At 37.5% G+C, this 15845-nt stretch overlaps 1 protein-coding gene across 6 annotated transcripts in view; it reads right to left on the bottom strand.

Annotated features, from left to right (window-relative positions):
- Positions 1-484: 484 nt before the first annotated feature.
- WDR20 (WD repeat domain 20) overlaps positions 485-15845 on the bottom strand; it is a 46253-nt gene continuing 30892 nt past the window's right edge. The window contains exons 3-5 of one of the 6 annotated variants that reach the window (XR_012662359.1): positions 12121-13398; positions 10314-10381; positions 485-752 (exon numbers count right to left, since the gene is read on the bottom strand). Coding sequence is in view for 4 of the 6 variants with exons in the window: in XM_075103948.1 (XP_074960049.1) it covers positions 8921-9070; positions 12121-13398 (1428 nt within the window). In the remaining 2 variants the exon portion in view is untranslated. Of the gene's footprint in view, positions 753-1753; positions 1911-7522; positions 9071-10260; positions 10382-12120; positions 13399-15845 lie in introns of those variants that run through there. The other 5 variants (XR_012662358.1, XM_075103945.1, XM_075103948.1 and 2 more) reach the window with 5 other exon arrangements.

Below are 15845 nucleotides of genomic sequence, written 5' to 3'. Positions count from 1 at the left end.
ATAAATGTTTAATAGATACAAAGGATCTTTTCTCCACAACATAGTTTTTCTGGTGTCTGGACACCAACTTTAAAGTACTTCTCTATTAGCATTAAACTATTTAAGTGCAAAACAATTTTGTCTTAAAAATCTATGATTGCAGCATCCATCTTCCTGAATAACATTTTGAAGCCAGAAAGTAATGCCTTTCATTTTCCGTGAGTGCATTCCAGGCTCTCTTCTAGCCATCTCTGGTTAAAAAATCAGTGCAAAATAAACAATGGTGAAGTACTAGTTTAACCATTGAACTTACTTGAATTTAAGAAACATACTTTATTTTACACTATATATATATATATATCTTTTATTTATATATTTATAGAGCGAGATTAAATTACACTGGACTTGAAAAGTATAAAGAAAACAAAAAATGTTCCTATATTTTCCTGCGGCACCAAAGGAAGCTTGGGATTTTTTGTTTGGTTGGTTTGGGTTTTTTTTGTTTCCAAATGAAAACTCTTCCTCGGGTGAGCAGCATTAGCTGTGATAAGAACTCATTACATTGTTCCTTTGCAAATTACTATGTGATTCACATAATTCCATGTTTACACTCTGCCGCCTTATAATTTGTGATGCTCTTTGCCTGAAGAACAGCTCCTGGTTCCACTGTCATTACTTCTTGTCCTGTGTTCAGAGGTTTGCTAGCAGTAGTGTGATGGCTATACTACAGTTCCACTTGGAGAATTGGCCTGGTTTTGGGATGACAATAAGCCCTGCAAACAAAGCAGTTTACATTAATCCAGCAAGAGAACCTGACATTAATTTTATAAAGTTCTTAGCCTGAAGCTAAACCAAGTACAATTTATTTTTACTGCCACTGGTTTACTTTAGACGTTAGCACCTTCTTTCCTACAAAAGCGTCTAAGCCGCTACAGTATCAGTCGAGCAGCGCCCAAAAGAGCTTTCAGTAAGTAAGAAAGCGTGTGCGTTCATGACACACGATGAAGCTGATCCCAGCATTTGATTTAATCTACCTTGCATTTTGAGTCATTGTGAACTGTGAAACTTTAAAAATCATAGACCAAAAAAGTGTGATCAGCATTTTGTTAGGGTAGCAACGAACAAACCTATTCCAATATTAACAAAGTTTGACACATAACCTAATGCAGGGAAACACTCGGTCTCTTATATGGTATTGAGTATTACAAGCTTTGAATAGAAAAATAGATTATCCAACCAAATATTTGTTTTGGTAATTTTAAAAGAGAATGAAACACTGAGCAAGAGCTCAGTAAAGGGTTCCCGTTACAATTTAAAGCGTGCATTCAGGAAAACTTTTTTACCAGCTCATTTAACTAAACTACATCACCATTCAAATAAAACGAGATTACATCATTCCAGACACAATCCCGTGACTGCGCAGCACCCCTTGCCAGGCAGCGGCTACTGCTCCGGACTAAGGCAACTACACCTTACAGACAGATGTCAACGGAGGGTTTCCATTTCAAGTTTGCAGATAGTAGCCTCTTTCTAATAATTCAAGTAAAAACAATGGCATATCAGACTAATTTAGAAAAAGCTTAATATCAAAGTACAATTTAGTCTTCTTGCAAGGTCATTATTTAGTTATGACGAGCGCCAGCAGGCTGAGAGGCACAACGGCCGCTAAGCTGGAAGCACACCAGTGAGTATCACTGCGCAACTCCCTGCTACGTGAGCGTGATAAATGCACTTTTGGCAATTCCTTTAAAGAGCTACCAGCTTAGGTTCTTACCTCAAAATTAAGATCCTGTGACTCAGATCCATCAAACTAGACAAGCTCAGGCAGCAATTAGCACACGATGTGAAACTGGGTCACATCTTCAGAATCTACAGGAGCTCTTTCTTGCTTAGATCCAAGATCGAAAGGTCCTGACTGATGGAAGAGAACCCTGACCGTAGAGAGAAGAGGTGAAGGGGGGCTGGACCGCCTGGATTCAAGTCATCAAGTTTCTCATAAAACCACAGCCCTTCTTTTTAAAAACCATCTAATCTACCAGGGTCAGACACATTATGGACCTGGATACATTTGTAGGACTTACTGCAGACAGCGTGTGTGCACGCACGCACACATTTGATATTACATTTATATATAATAATGTGGCGCTTTGTTTGGTGCCCTCCCTAGATCACACCTGCTCTATTTTTACTTGTTTATGTAGCAGATACCTGATTCAAACACTGTTGAGGTAGGCTGAGGTGGGTTGTCTTTAAACCTGATGGACATTCAGGATGTGCAAAGATAGCAAAGATACTGCGTACTTTGCAAGAAGAGAACAAAAAGTTTCACATTATTAGTTAAGGAATAGATGGTGAAAAAAGGCAGAATTTTAGAGCAAACAACTGAAGCACTTCTGAAATTTTTTTATGAAGAAAGTTTTGTTCAAAAGCAATGAAGATGAATCAGAACTCTATAGTTCATTACCAAAGCATTCTTCAGAAGTCTATTAAATCCAGCAGCAACTGGAAGGCCTTTCTTGCCAGATTACATCCACTAAGCAACTTTCAAGTACCCTGGAAAAAGACGTCCAAAGGTATTATTTTCAGTCTTTACTAAATCAGTGTTGGATCACTGTTCATATGCAAATACGTGCTTTGTAAGCATGTTCACAGTACTAGGGATGGCATAATACAAAGTCTTTTTCAACAGGCTCATAACCATGCCATACAGACGAAGAGAAATAAGCTCTGTTCTAATGTCAGAGTTACACTGTAATACAGCCAATTCTTGGGCAGCAAAATGAAGAATCATTCGTTTTCCTACAACCCCTCTAGCAACAGGTGGCACATATGGAAATTCAGCGCGGTGCCTTCTGCCCCGTGAACTACCTACCAGACACTCATGGAATTCAAGTTCCAAGACTGGGAACACAGAGTCACTCAGTCCTGGTTTCACCTCCCAGGCCATGAATAGTCCCTGCTTTGAAGGGCACAAGCGCAGTGGGAACTCCTTATATTTCAGTCCTTGCTCTGAATTAATTCTGCAACTCTGAGTAGGGAAGCCAGAGGAACACCTGAGTGGAAAGACTCAAGATCAATATCGTTGTGCTACTGCAGACAAACACTTCAAAAACTTTGCAAGTATTGCCTTGAAACTATCCCAGGCTACAATGGCATTTCTAGAACTTTGTTGCTGTGACAGAGATTGGGAATTTTGTGAGTTCTTCCAAGTACTTAATTTCAGAAGATGCCTTACACATTCATACAAGAAAAGCAAGAATAAGAATTTGATTTTTAGGCATGGAAGCTTTGCCGAAGTGGTGAGTGTTCTCAGTGGGTCCCAAACAACAAAAACGATCATATAGAATTTTGCCATTATATCAGAGCCTTTCAAGCAAGGCCATTTGAGGAGTTATGTTGGGTGTAACATAGGAAGCTTTAGAAAGCCACATCAGAAAAGCAAGTGAAGGCTCAAAGAAAGTTACAGTTTTGATACAAAAGTGACCCTCTAAGAGTCTGATCTGTAATACAAAGGGTGTGAGAACAGAATATTTGTGATTGCATTCTCTGGGAATAATACGATGGATAAGGTTATTAAAAAAAATAAACAGAAAGCTCCTGCCTGTAAAGAAAGAAATTAGACCACAGCACTTTTTGTGATTAAACCACCCAGTCTAGTCAACCAGGTGGTAAGAGATGGGACAAAAGCTGCAGCAACTGATTAGTGCAAAGCTGCACAGCTTAACAGCTGAAAACACAGAACTGAGATGTGGCAACTGCAGCTCTGCCATGCTTACAGTGCATCAGCTTAAAGTTTAAGAGCAAACAGATCATACTGAGCAAGCAGCAGAACCAAATTAAAAGACTGTTCAAAGAAGTTTTGAAAATAAATGTAGCCTTTTATTAGCAGTATTATTTTGTCAGCATGTGGGTCTGGCAGGGGGTGGGAAACGGGACAGTTATGAGACCCAGGTCAGGAATTTGATAAAACAATCTTCATCACCACCTGCGAGAGGGTCCTCCAAGTAGGTGCTACATCATCTGCCATCGTAACGGAACACTCTACGGCTGAAGCGTGCTTCTTGTGCAGAGGACAGCGTCGTTTGTCTTATGTCGATTAGCAATGGGAATGTATTAAACACAAACTGTTTCAGCACTAGTTGCTAGAGCTCTTCCACATTTATCTATGCACTCTCTGACTTCCCAAAACACACAGGCCTTTGCATTTTTGGTAAAAATAGGCTCACATGGGTGGGAATGAAAAGCCGTAACAAATACAATCAGTAAGGTCATTTTCACCCAAGGTTCATGGCACTCATAGCTGCGGTCTGTTCAGAAAGACCTGCCGCAGGATTAAGATAAACCCTCCTCACAATTCATGAGATTGCAGGGAGGGGGCGTTTTGTGTGGGTTTTTTTTGGTTGGTTGGTTTTTTTTGTTTTGTTGGCTTTTTTTTTTTTTAATGTGGGTTCTTCTTTGTTTGTTTTTGGTTTGTTTGGGTTTTTTTAATTCCGCATATGCTCCAGCCAAAAGTTTGGTTTTTTTCCAAAGATATGAAACACAGCGTTTCACAACAGAAACTAATTCTATGAAAGATCAGCACGTAATTGCTGTATTTAAAAAAAAAAAAAAAAAAGAGAAGAAATCAGGAGGATAGTACTAAGTAAAAAAAAGCCATCAGTAACTACTAAGTTAATATTTTCTTCATGTAAATTACAAGAGGATTAATTGGCACCAAAGATGCAATCATATGTAGTTTCACTAATCAGGATAATAAAGCACACGTTTGGGCACATGAGCAGGGCACAGGCAGTTAATGCCTATGTGCTACTTCCCCACGCCCTTGTCCCTGGCGAAGGCTGAGCGTGCGCCAAGAGCACGCTCCCTCAGCAACAGCTCGGCTGGCTCTCGCTAACTTGCCGGTGTCAGAACTCTGCACGTCTTTCCTACTTTGTTTTGAAACTGAAAGGTAGTAAAAACAAAGCACAGGGTCCAATGTAACAAACAAACAATGTGGGGGGGGATGGGGGGACCAAACCCTTTGGGGCATATATAGTTTAACTGGTCTCATAGTGCACTTCACTAATGCAATTAAACCAATTTTAAAAAGCTGAATTAATAAATGCCCATACAAAAATGGCATTGATTTGTTAAACCAATGTTATACTGCTATTGCCAGTTTATGAAATAATTTGAATTTATTATTTGAAGAATATTCCATGGGTAGTTTATTCTTGTCCAGAACAGAGATATGCTGGAGTAATCTGAAAAAGTAATCTGGACCAAGACCTTTGCTTGACAAAAGAACCCACAGTCCAATACAGTATTTGAGCAATAATAATACGCCAAAATGGAATGAGATTTTTCACGTTTGTTTAAAGTTCTGTAGTCAAATCAGCTGAATTGGTTTTAAGATTTGCACGAAAAAATCTCCAACAGTTTCTTATCCAAACAATTCAACATTTATTAGCCCAAGTCTCCGAACTGCATATACTCACTAAATCAGATGTTAATCTCTAATGGAGTCATAAAATTAATAAACTAAGAATGTTCAAGGAAGCATAGGATGAATATTTACATATACTACAGAGGAATATTTTGTATGGGATTGAGGGGGATACAGCGAAGCTGATGCCTATCTTTACACAGTCTGTTCACTAAACAGTTTTAAACACAGTATTTGTCTTCCATTTGCCTTCCCCCCCCCCCTTTGTTCTAGTAGTTTCAGCATTTATATTTTTCTGTAACACCATTTGACACCAGATCTTGTAAAAGCATGTAGTAGCATCAAGGAGGTTTCATTTGCAACTTCTCTTCTATGTACATAAAGGAGATTTTTTTCCTCCTAACGGGTACATCACCATTTTACTCATTGTCAACAAAAAGTCAAGGCTGCTAGAAAACCAGCAGACTAAGACTAACTAAAAATCTGTCTAGTGATATTAGGCAAGATTACTGCAAGACTAGTATATGGCTGGCAAGTGGAAGATATGCATGTTCAAGAGAAAAAAAAATAAGATGCAAAGTCTTTTGCCAGCAGAAACCTGATTTGGCTCGAGCAATAGGACTTTAAGCTTCGTTAAAGTAGTAAAGGCTCACAAGCTTAGGAACAGTTGTTTCTCTAGCTCCCTCAAACCACAAAACTCTGCAAGGTTTAAAATTTTCAGATTAGAAAATAATAAAATTGAAATAAAACAGGGAAAACCTCAGGGAAAAGCATATGACTTGGGTTAGTTGTAAAATAAGCATGATCTCATCAGGAGAAGAAATGAGTGAAATGAGTTTGATAAGGCTGACTGGCATCTACCTAGAATCCAACTTCAAAAACCAGAAAATAATGTGATCATATGAGTTATTTCCTTGAGAGTTTTGTGCAATGTTCTTAAATAAAGACAAGCAAGACTACACTTTCACATTCCAATACATCTTTTGCCAAAGTATCTTCTATGACCACAGAACTAGTGAACATTAAGTTTGTTTCACACTGACTGTTGAGAAATTGGTTTGACCAAACAGTTATTGCATCACTTGATGTAACTGGATGTTTCCCAGAGGCTTTCAGGCTAGATTTCATTTTGTTCCTCAACTGGCACCTGTTCTTAAATATATGTATGTGTTATATACCTTGAACACCATAGTGGTGAATCAGTATCTTCTGAAGTACCAGAAAGTTCTCAAGTTCAGAGAAGATTTCCTCAGCTTTAGTCTGAAGTATTTCCACCTAAGAGACAAAGTCCTACCTTGGTTAGACTGCAGCCAAAGTAACTAACTTTTTCACTGATATTTCTCAAAAGTGCCTCTGAAACACTTTAGTAAATATAATTTGTTTGGCTCCTTCGTTGGTTAACACAGAACCTCTGCTGCAAGGGTGACGCCATCCCTACTCCACTCAGATGGAAGTGCGATGTCTTAAGTCTTTGCTAAACTGGTTCCAAGAAATTTTGCAGGCAAAGTTTTAGACCAGTTTAGTTCTAGTTCAGCTGAGTTTAGCTCTAGACTAGCCACTGTTTCTCTAGACAGAAAATGGCTGGATCATCTGAGTGAGCCATACCCTCAGGCTGTAAATTCCACATTCATTAGGTACATGTCAAGATCTAAAGCTGGAATAAAGAACATACCCTGCACCAGAGTCCACAGAGGAAAGAGCTCCTGTAGAGTCCTAAAAGGAATGACAACGCTCAGCCCCAGCTTCTGTTTGACAGGTAGGCAGAGAGAATCTAGATACATCCATCTCCTGTTTTACTGAATCTGAGTTTAAACAAGTTTGATAAGCAGTTTGATAAGTATTCTATTTTGTATTACTCTAGTCCTAAAACAAAATCATGAGACATAACCTTATCAGCAAGATTTAAGCATCAAAACGTATGCATCATCTTGAGATGAAGTGAAACATTTACTCAGAGCAGGTTACAGGATGCAATCAACTTTGTACTTGAAAATATGGCAAGTTAACAGCTTTCATTGTGGCCATTTGTTTAGCACAGTATGATAGCATAAGACCACCTAAGGACTGCAAGATAAATTAAAACTCAAATGTGGAAAGGACTGTCAAAAGTTATCTACATTTACAGTTCAATCACACATTTTTATTTAACATCAGTATACAGAGGACAACCCCAGCAAGTTATTTTGTAATGTCAAGTATTTAGTAAAGTTCTTCAGCTGTAACAGTGACAATAGAACAGCTAAAAATAAGCAGTATGAAACAAACATGATCTTCTTAAAATTATAAATATACCAACAATACTTCTTAAAGCTTAATTATTGCAACAGTTAAATTAACAATAGTTCATGTTAGAAAGGCTCTATGAAATTTATTCAAGTTGTCAAGAAATTAGATGGAAGTGTAAAAAGGAAATACATATGAATTTTACTTTTGATTTTCACTAAAGGTAGTCAATACAATTTTGTACAGTATCACCTAACATGTCAATCTTTAACAAACTCCAGTATACAGAATTCATAAAATGCAGAAAAAATATTGTTTAATCTTTACATGTAAATTGACAGTAAATTAACTGACACAAATTTTATTATCGTAACATAAGCAGGCCAGCATTTTAAGTATTAATTTAGTAGCTTTATGTTGTTAAAGGGGCAGACATATACAGTCATTCCAAGTACATAACCAAATTTTAAGAGGTGATAATTCAGAACATGGGTTTTCTAAAAAGTGTTTAGTAAAAGTCATGTTATTTCCTAATCCAGACATCCTTGTCATAAAGCCTTTACAGGGTTATGATCTCTCCTGGCTTTACCGGAGCCACTAGTCACACCTTCTCACACACGCACACGCGCAAACACACATACCTTGCTATAAATATCACACCAGTGTACTAGGTTTAAATTCACCCTGATAACGCGGGTATGCTATGTGCAACTTTGCTATTATGCACATTACAGAAAGCTTCAAATTTCAGCATGGTAACCTGAAGTTATATAGCTGTGTTTCAGTTTTACTATAATCATCCCTGAAGTTTATACAGATACCGTATCACGTTGAAAGAAATCTATCTGATAGTACTTAAATACCAGCAATTGAACTTCAATTGTAATGATGAAATGCTCCTTTCCATTGAGGAAGAATTAGTATGTATAGCTGCTCATCTCACTCAAATATAGTACATGAATGTTTAAGTACTTTCACTAAAACAGAAGTCATACTAAAACATGATACTGTACTACAATTGTAGTTAACTAGAAAATTCAAGGATGTTATAATCTAAGTCTTAAGTTTTCCTGTACAATAATTCAAATAAATAAATTCCATGTGCATTTGTTTCACAAAATGGTAGCATGTTTATCTTGCTAGGTTATACACTGCCATTTCACCGGCTCATACTTGCAGCCAATCTTACCTTGAGCTTTCTTACAAAGGAAACAACAACTCATCAGCAACTTTTACTTGGATAAAATGGAGTCACTGTACAAGATGGTGAATAGTTAATTCTAAAGTCAGAAATCATATGATTCCTCTGACCACTAAGGCCAGAGAAAACTTGTTTTGCATATTCAGGTGCCACTTTGGTATTCTGGGCGTTTTGTTGGGTTGTGGGTTTTGTTTGGGGTTTTTTAATTGCTTCTGCCAGTCCTGTAATTCAGTTTGAAGTAGCTGTAAAGATAACATGAAGTTTACCTTGGTTCCTTTAAAATTATTTGTCTACGTTTTGAGATTAATACAACAGTTCTATAGCCCCATTTAAGTTTCCCATCAGGGCTGGGAAAGACAGTGGCAGGAGAGGAGATAGTTAACTGTCACCTGGTTCAGAAGAAAGTTCATACTCTTGCTAAGGCAACCTATTTTTCTCACCACTCTGAACTTTCTTCCTCAGAAACAGCCTAACAAAAAGTGAGAGTAAAAAATTGAAACTAATGAATCCTGAGGCTCATTCAACTTGTTTCTTACTGAATTTTGCCATTCACTTGACCTCACTCTGATTGGGAGTTAGTACAACAGTTCTGGAAGCACAACACAAGAATGGTATATCCAGTGAGGAAGCTCAAGGTATGATTACGTATACACTGAAGCAGTGATTTGGAAAGTTTATAAACAAACTGTCAGGACACTCTGTGAGCACTGTACAGCCTACCAGCTATTATAAGGATCACCACTGAAGAGACATTTCTGGATTTTTTTTTTTCTACCAGCCCAACCAGAAAAATGAAGAGAATTTGTCATACGCTGTCCAATTACCCAGCACATCTTTTGATGGCTATTAAAAATGAGAGGGAATGGTAGCACTGGCTCAGTGGAAATTACATTAGACACTGCAAGCCTGCTTCAGTTTTCCATCCAATTCTTTCTTTAGGCTGGCAGTAGCATGAATTTAAAGAAGGCCTTTTGAGGCAATGATGGAAGAAGCAGCAAGATTCAGAGGCTTTTACTCTAGAGTTGGCAGACAAAAATGTGACAGAGTTTTAAGATCACTTGGGGACCCATGTTTCAAAAGGAAGACTAGAAATAGCAGCTTTAAACCCCAGAGTAATGGGATAGCCTAGGATAAAACAGCTGGCGAAACAGAAAAGAATGGTATATAACCCAGTAAGAAAGACATTACCATGAGTGTTTTATACTTTGACAATTTTCATTAAATAAAATTAAGTGCTTTCCTATAACAAAAAGGATGCTCATAACGTCCTTCTGGCACAAATATTTTCCTATCAAAGCCCTGTAAACATGCCACCAAAGTTTAGTTTTTACCAGCAGAGTGAGCTCACTAGAAATGCAAGTGAAATCAGAAAAACAAATTCATTTGAAAATTTCTAAGTAAATACTTCCTAAACAATATGGCATTTACATCAGTGTGCAATATATTAATTTTGAAAGTGATAACTTCAGCATGAAAATTACTTACCTGTAATTAAAGTTTCCCATATTGGCCAATACATAAATCCTGATTTTTTGGTACTGCATACTTTATCTCTGAAATATTTGAAATGTCATATTCCAAATCAAAGTCAATACACAAAGATATTTATGTTATAGCCAGTCTAACAAAACCCACCTCAGCCACTGAAAATAAGTTTAACAGCGTAGTGTTTAGTAGTACACAAAGGAGCTTTAGAACAAAAAGAAAATATAGGTCACAATAGAAATCTGAGGCACTGCTGTATGTGTATAAAGTTAATTCATAAGCCGTGAATTGCACTCAGTCACAGAAGTGATAACTGGGTTAGTATTTTCATTTAGGACAAACATTTTAAATACTTTAGTGTTTGGGGGGGGTGCTTTACCTTTTTTTTTTTTTTAAATTAATGCTGGGTCTGTAGTTTTTAGGAAAAAACCCTCCTCCCTTCTCCCCAGAAACAGTTTACAATTTTTAGTTTTAGATTCAACCTTTAAATATGCATTAAGATGCAGAGCAGATATAGCCCTCTACACATACCTAGATGCATTTGATAGCATCTCAAAGAAATTTATATTATACAAATAGTTTTAAGATAAATTATTGAGTTTTACTTAAAAGTTTATAGCAACGAAGATGTGGTATATAAATATATACAGTACCTCCACTTCAAAAGTCAGATTTATGAACCAAATGGTTAGAACCTAATGATCATCAGATTTTCATTTAGGTTGCCCAACGTGGCAATATTCAGGTATTACCAGATTATTTCTTTTTCTTCAGGTGATAACCTACATCCCCTCTCAGAATTTTTCACAAAAATAACATCTGTTTTGCTAGATCAACTCTGGTAAGGTTTTCATAGCTGTATTCCTTTAAAATGTTGCTGGCAAACAAGCTGGCAAAAGCTACTGTAGCACAAAGTACTTTTTAATAAAATAATCACCACGTTTAGCTTAATTCAAAATTCAGCTGGCTATACATTGGACAGAAAAAAATTAAGTTTTATCTGTGTTCAAGTGCATTAAAAACAAGAGTTAAAACTAGCAATATATTTTAATGAAGGTTCAACTGAGAGAACAGGTGCCATCAAAAAGCACGAGCTTGTCGATGATCAAAGTGCCTAACAAAACTGACAGTAACAGAACACAAACTACTTAGAGAAAGCTTGCATGATTTTCCCTAACTTAAATACATAAATCAAAAATTAAGAGTTCCTTGATCATACTGATCCACAATTTCAAGAGCATAAACTACAGTCAGTAAAGGGCTCACAAATCTGTGCATAAAATGGCTGACGTTTTAATAAGAAGTGGTTTTACATTAATGCCAGGCCACCACAGAAAAGTATGGAGGAACAAAACACTTTGGTTTTAATTCTTTCAGAGGCGTACATTTCTCATTAGACTTAAAAGCAGCAGCTTTTCATAAGCTACTGTCATCGGGAGTGCTGTATTTTGTAGAAAATATTAGAAGGATTATAATTATTTTAGTGATTGACAGGTTTTACTTCAATTTTTACATAAATAGCTTTTACCATATTGTGGTTATGCTTAAGTATAAGAACACTGATCAATAGTTTAGATGCACAGTATTTATTTCTTCTGCTGGAAGGCAACTATACTTAATAACTGTATCCAAGACACTTCAAATCATTCAGAAATATGGCATGCAGTATCCAAAAGTATGGCTCTGAGGATTTTTTTTTTTACATTAAGCATAAAGAAATTTTATATTCAACATTCATTTATATTTCAAGAAAACTACCTATTCAGAGTTCTAGTTCTTTGATGCAGCATTAAGGATTAAAACTTACCACTTTACCAGGCCTTGCCCATGTGCAAATAAATCCCTCCTGACAAGCAGTGACTATACAGTCTTCAAGAAAAATTAACACAGTCAGTCTTTCATGTGCTATCTTTTTACAGATAAGAGGCTCTAACAAGGGAACATCTTCCATTCGGGGACAGAGAGGTGTTCCCAAAGTTTTAGCTGGGTCCGTTTTGGTTTTAGTAACTAGGTTCAGTTTGTCACTGCTCTTGCTAGATATATGTCCCATGCTATGATTTCTCTTGTGATCTTTTTCATGGTGTCTTTCCTTCCGATCGTGTAGTGATAAGGTTGCAAATTTACTAACACCAGAAGCAATGGCACCATCCATGACACTGCTTTTACTGCCAGCATTTGAGACTGCAGAGTGCGGAAGGCTGTTTGACCGTGGAAGAGGAGGGGGTACAGAATTTCCAGGTGTTGTGATACTGTTTCCATTACTTCCTGGGTTAGGTCCACCACTTCCAGCGGGTGGACTTGTGGCATTCATGACATTTGTATGTGTCCTTGCTCTTGAAAGAGGTTGGTGGGGGAAGAGGATATCTTCTGTAAGATCCCACAAACAGAGCTGCGTGTCCTGGCCTACTGAACCAAATCTATATGTAACACTTACTGGACGACTGTCTGTAGAGTTCCTTTTGGATAGCCTAGATTGCGTACTATTTGCTCGGTCTCTGCCAAAATGAAGGTCTTGGAAATCCTCATCGCTTCCGCTAAATTCCATCGGGTCACTCTCTTCTACACTAGTGGTATATGGATCAAACGCAACAACACTGACCCACGATTTATGTCCATGGCCTCTTGCTATTACTCGACAGTCCACAAAAGACCAAACTGTTACCAAGTCATCCTCTCCACCTGTCACTATGTATTTCCCATCGGGACTCCAACACACACACAGCAGTCCTCCAAAGTAGCTTTTCATTGTACCATGCAATTCCACTGAATCAAAGTTAAACACACGAAGAAAACCATCCTGGCTTACGCACGCCAAGAACTTCCCATCTGGGGAAAAGGCAAATTCATTCAGGGCACCCTCACCTACTGTCCATTTAAGCAGAGGGTTTCTTGTGGATTTACTCTTGCAAGTGTGAACTGCAAAACTTTCTCCTTGTTTAAGTAGCTGGTAGTGCGGGGCTGTGGTACCACAAGTGTGCTCCACATTATACAAGTACATATTGCCACTGGAATGAGCTACTAGGAAAAGGCTTTCCGAACCTGGTACCCATTTTACACAGGTTACTCTGGACTTGTCTATTAGTCTCTGTGAAAAACAAAGAAGATACACATCAGAAAGTCTGAAAATTAAAGTTTTAATGATTAACTGTAAATCTGTGCTTTCTCCAAAGTGAACTCAACTTTCTAGAAAGGAGCTATATTACTGTATTTGCAAAAACTTGTCATCTTATCGGGCAGTAAAGAGGAAATTATTTTTAGACAAAGTGCTACCAAATGTTATTGTTATAGTCCAGTCACAATCCACAAAGAACATACTTCAATCAAGCCAAGCTGCTGTTATGAATCTAAAGGTAGTGTTCTTCGGTTTATTTTTCGCTGTGTAGGTTTAGGAGTGTGAAAAGGAAATGATCAAGATAACACAGAATGAGCTAAAGGGAAAAGGCAGTTATTCATTTGTACTACATAGCAAACAGGTTACAGATCAACAACAGTAAATTTAGACTCTGATTTTATCTGAAATCACAAACAAATAAAATCAATCTTCTGAAAGAAGGAAAAAAACCCCCAGGCTTTAGGAGTCTTTACCAGCTTTTACTGATTCAGGGAGCAAAAGCTACATACAGGCAGTGACCCTGTTATGTGGCTGAAAAGTTTGTAGTTAAATCCACGTGGTTCAGTGAATTCAGAATGCACCATATAGTCTTCACCTTGGAATCCCCACCCTCCAATCACTTTTCTTTCATTAGCCAAGGACCTGTCAATACTCTCACTTATCACCTGATTAAGAAGTTTCCCCTGAAGAAAAACATTTTAATAGAGTCCATCATTGCAAAAGAATGAACACACACATTAAACAAACATTCCTGATCATAATGTCTTCAATGCTGTAAGAACTGAGAGATAAAGCTTGACTCCTTGAGTTTGCTAGTGTAGTTCTGGTGGACTTCTAAAACTTACCAAGTCACCCATGGCATCACTCAACTGCAAGTTGGAGACAAGTAATTCTTTACATAGACATTCAAAATTTCTTTTTTGGCACAGATCAGTTACAGGCTGAAAGACCTGAGCTACACAAAAGGCAAGAATGCAAACACAAACAGCCTAAGGAAACACCAGAACAAGTTACAAAAGCGTTACAAAACGAAGCAGCAAAAATCATCCCCCCAAAACCTTGTTATGCTCTTTATCACAAAAATAACAAAAAAAACAAGCCCACCACCACCCAAAAAGTAATGGATAATACATTGCTTGTTATCCATTCTGGGACTGTAACTATTCTAGAAAGCAGCATCTGGTCACTTTACATTATACTTTCACTGCTGTCAATCTCAGTGTAATACCAGGAAGCCTCTCTTCTGTAATTTCTCATTGGCTAAATAGCCATTTTGTACTTGAGAGCTGAGAGATGTAACAATCTGGGAACTACTCCTCAAATGTGGTAGCTTTAAAATAATATATTCTTAGCTTCTGTTGCGATATTTTAAGTAGTTTGTCATGTGTTCATTGATATATATCATTAATGTCTCAGTAATGATGATATCAGAAATATTAGACAGAAAGTTACCTGGTACACATCAAGAAAATATGGGCAGGGAACATTAAGCCAGCAGGTTTGCTATAGGCAATAGTCTTCCCATTAGGGAACTACAGCTAATATGGCAACAACGCGAAATTTCTTGCCTTCCTCTACTAGAGCAGCTCAACCTGACATACCACCTCTACTCATAAGAGTAGCTGCTCAACTTTCATACTAGAAATAGCATTTTACGTTGATAATTATATGTTGGACTACACGATCTTAAATACTGTACAGAAATCCTGCAAACCTGATCTTTACCTCAAGGAGACTACGAACAAAACAGACTGCAATCTGCAATAGGAACAGATTAGCTCAAAGAGACAAGATGCAGAAAGACTTCAAGCTGATCTGTAGCAAGTGACAACAACTCATCCCCTTCTCAACCAGCAGATTTAAATTCAGCAGGAAGATAAAAACTCTGAAGTTATGACTTGAGAAGTTTTAAAAGCTTTTAACTGGAGTCACACACTTCTGCACCACAACAAAACAAGACCTAAAGCCAGTACGACTGGCAGAAGCATTACAAGAATGGACTAAATGCAGTACCAAGCAAATCAGTGCAGCAGCTGGGATAAGGAGCTTATGTTCAGTTTGGTGAAAGAATAATAAGTGAAGGAACTTCAGTCACCAGTCAGGAAGACAAGCCAAGTAATATTATCTTGGTAGCCATGTGTTGAACAAGCTTGAAGGGAAAAAATTACAGGCATAGGCCACAAAGGAGTGAAAAAAACTGAGGCAATCAAGGAATACGCATTAAGGTCTGACAAAGAGCTTTGGCAACACAGATATAAGAAAAGTTTATTAGGAAAATAAATGCAGCTTACGGCTTTAGTTTAAATTAAAAAAGAATTAAAAAATAAGATGAATCATAATTCAGTTGGCTAGCTTGAGAATAACCATTACCTGGAATCACTGAATCACCTGATTCTGTGAGGTATACTTGGTTTTGGGAA

The sequence above is a fragment of the Phalacrocorax aristotelis genome, chromosome 9 (genome assembly GCF_949628215.1).
Source record: "Phalacrocorax aristotelis chromosome 9, bGulAri2.1, whole genome shotgun sequence".
Lineage (NCBI taxonomy): Eukaryota > Metazoa > Chordata > Aves > Suliformes > Phalacrocoracidae > Phalacrocorax > Phalacrocorax aristotelis.
Note: the sequence above shows the minus strand (reverse complement) of the source record. Positions and strands in the feature narration are given on the sequence as shown.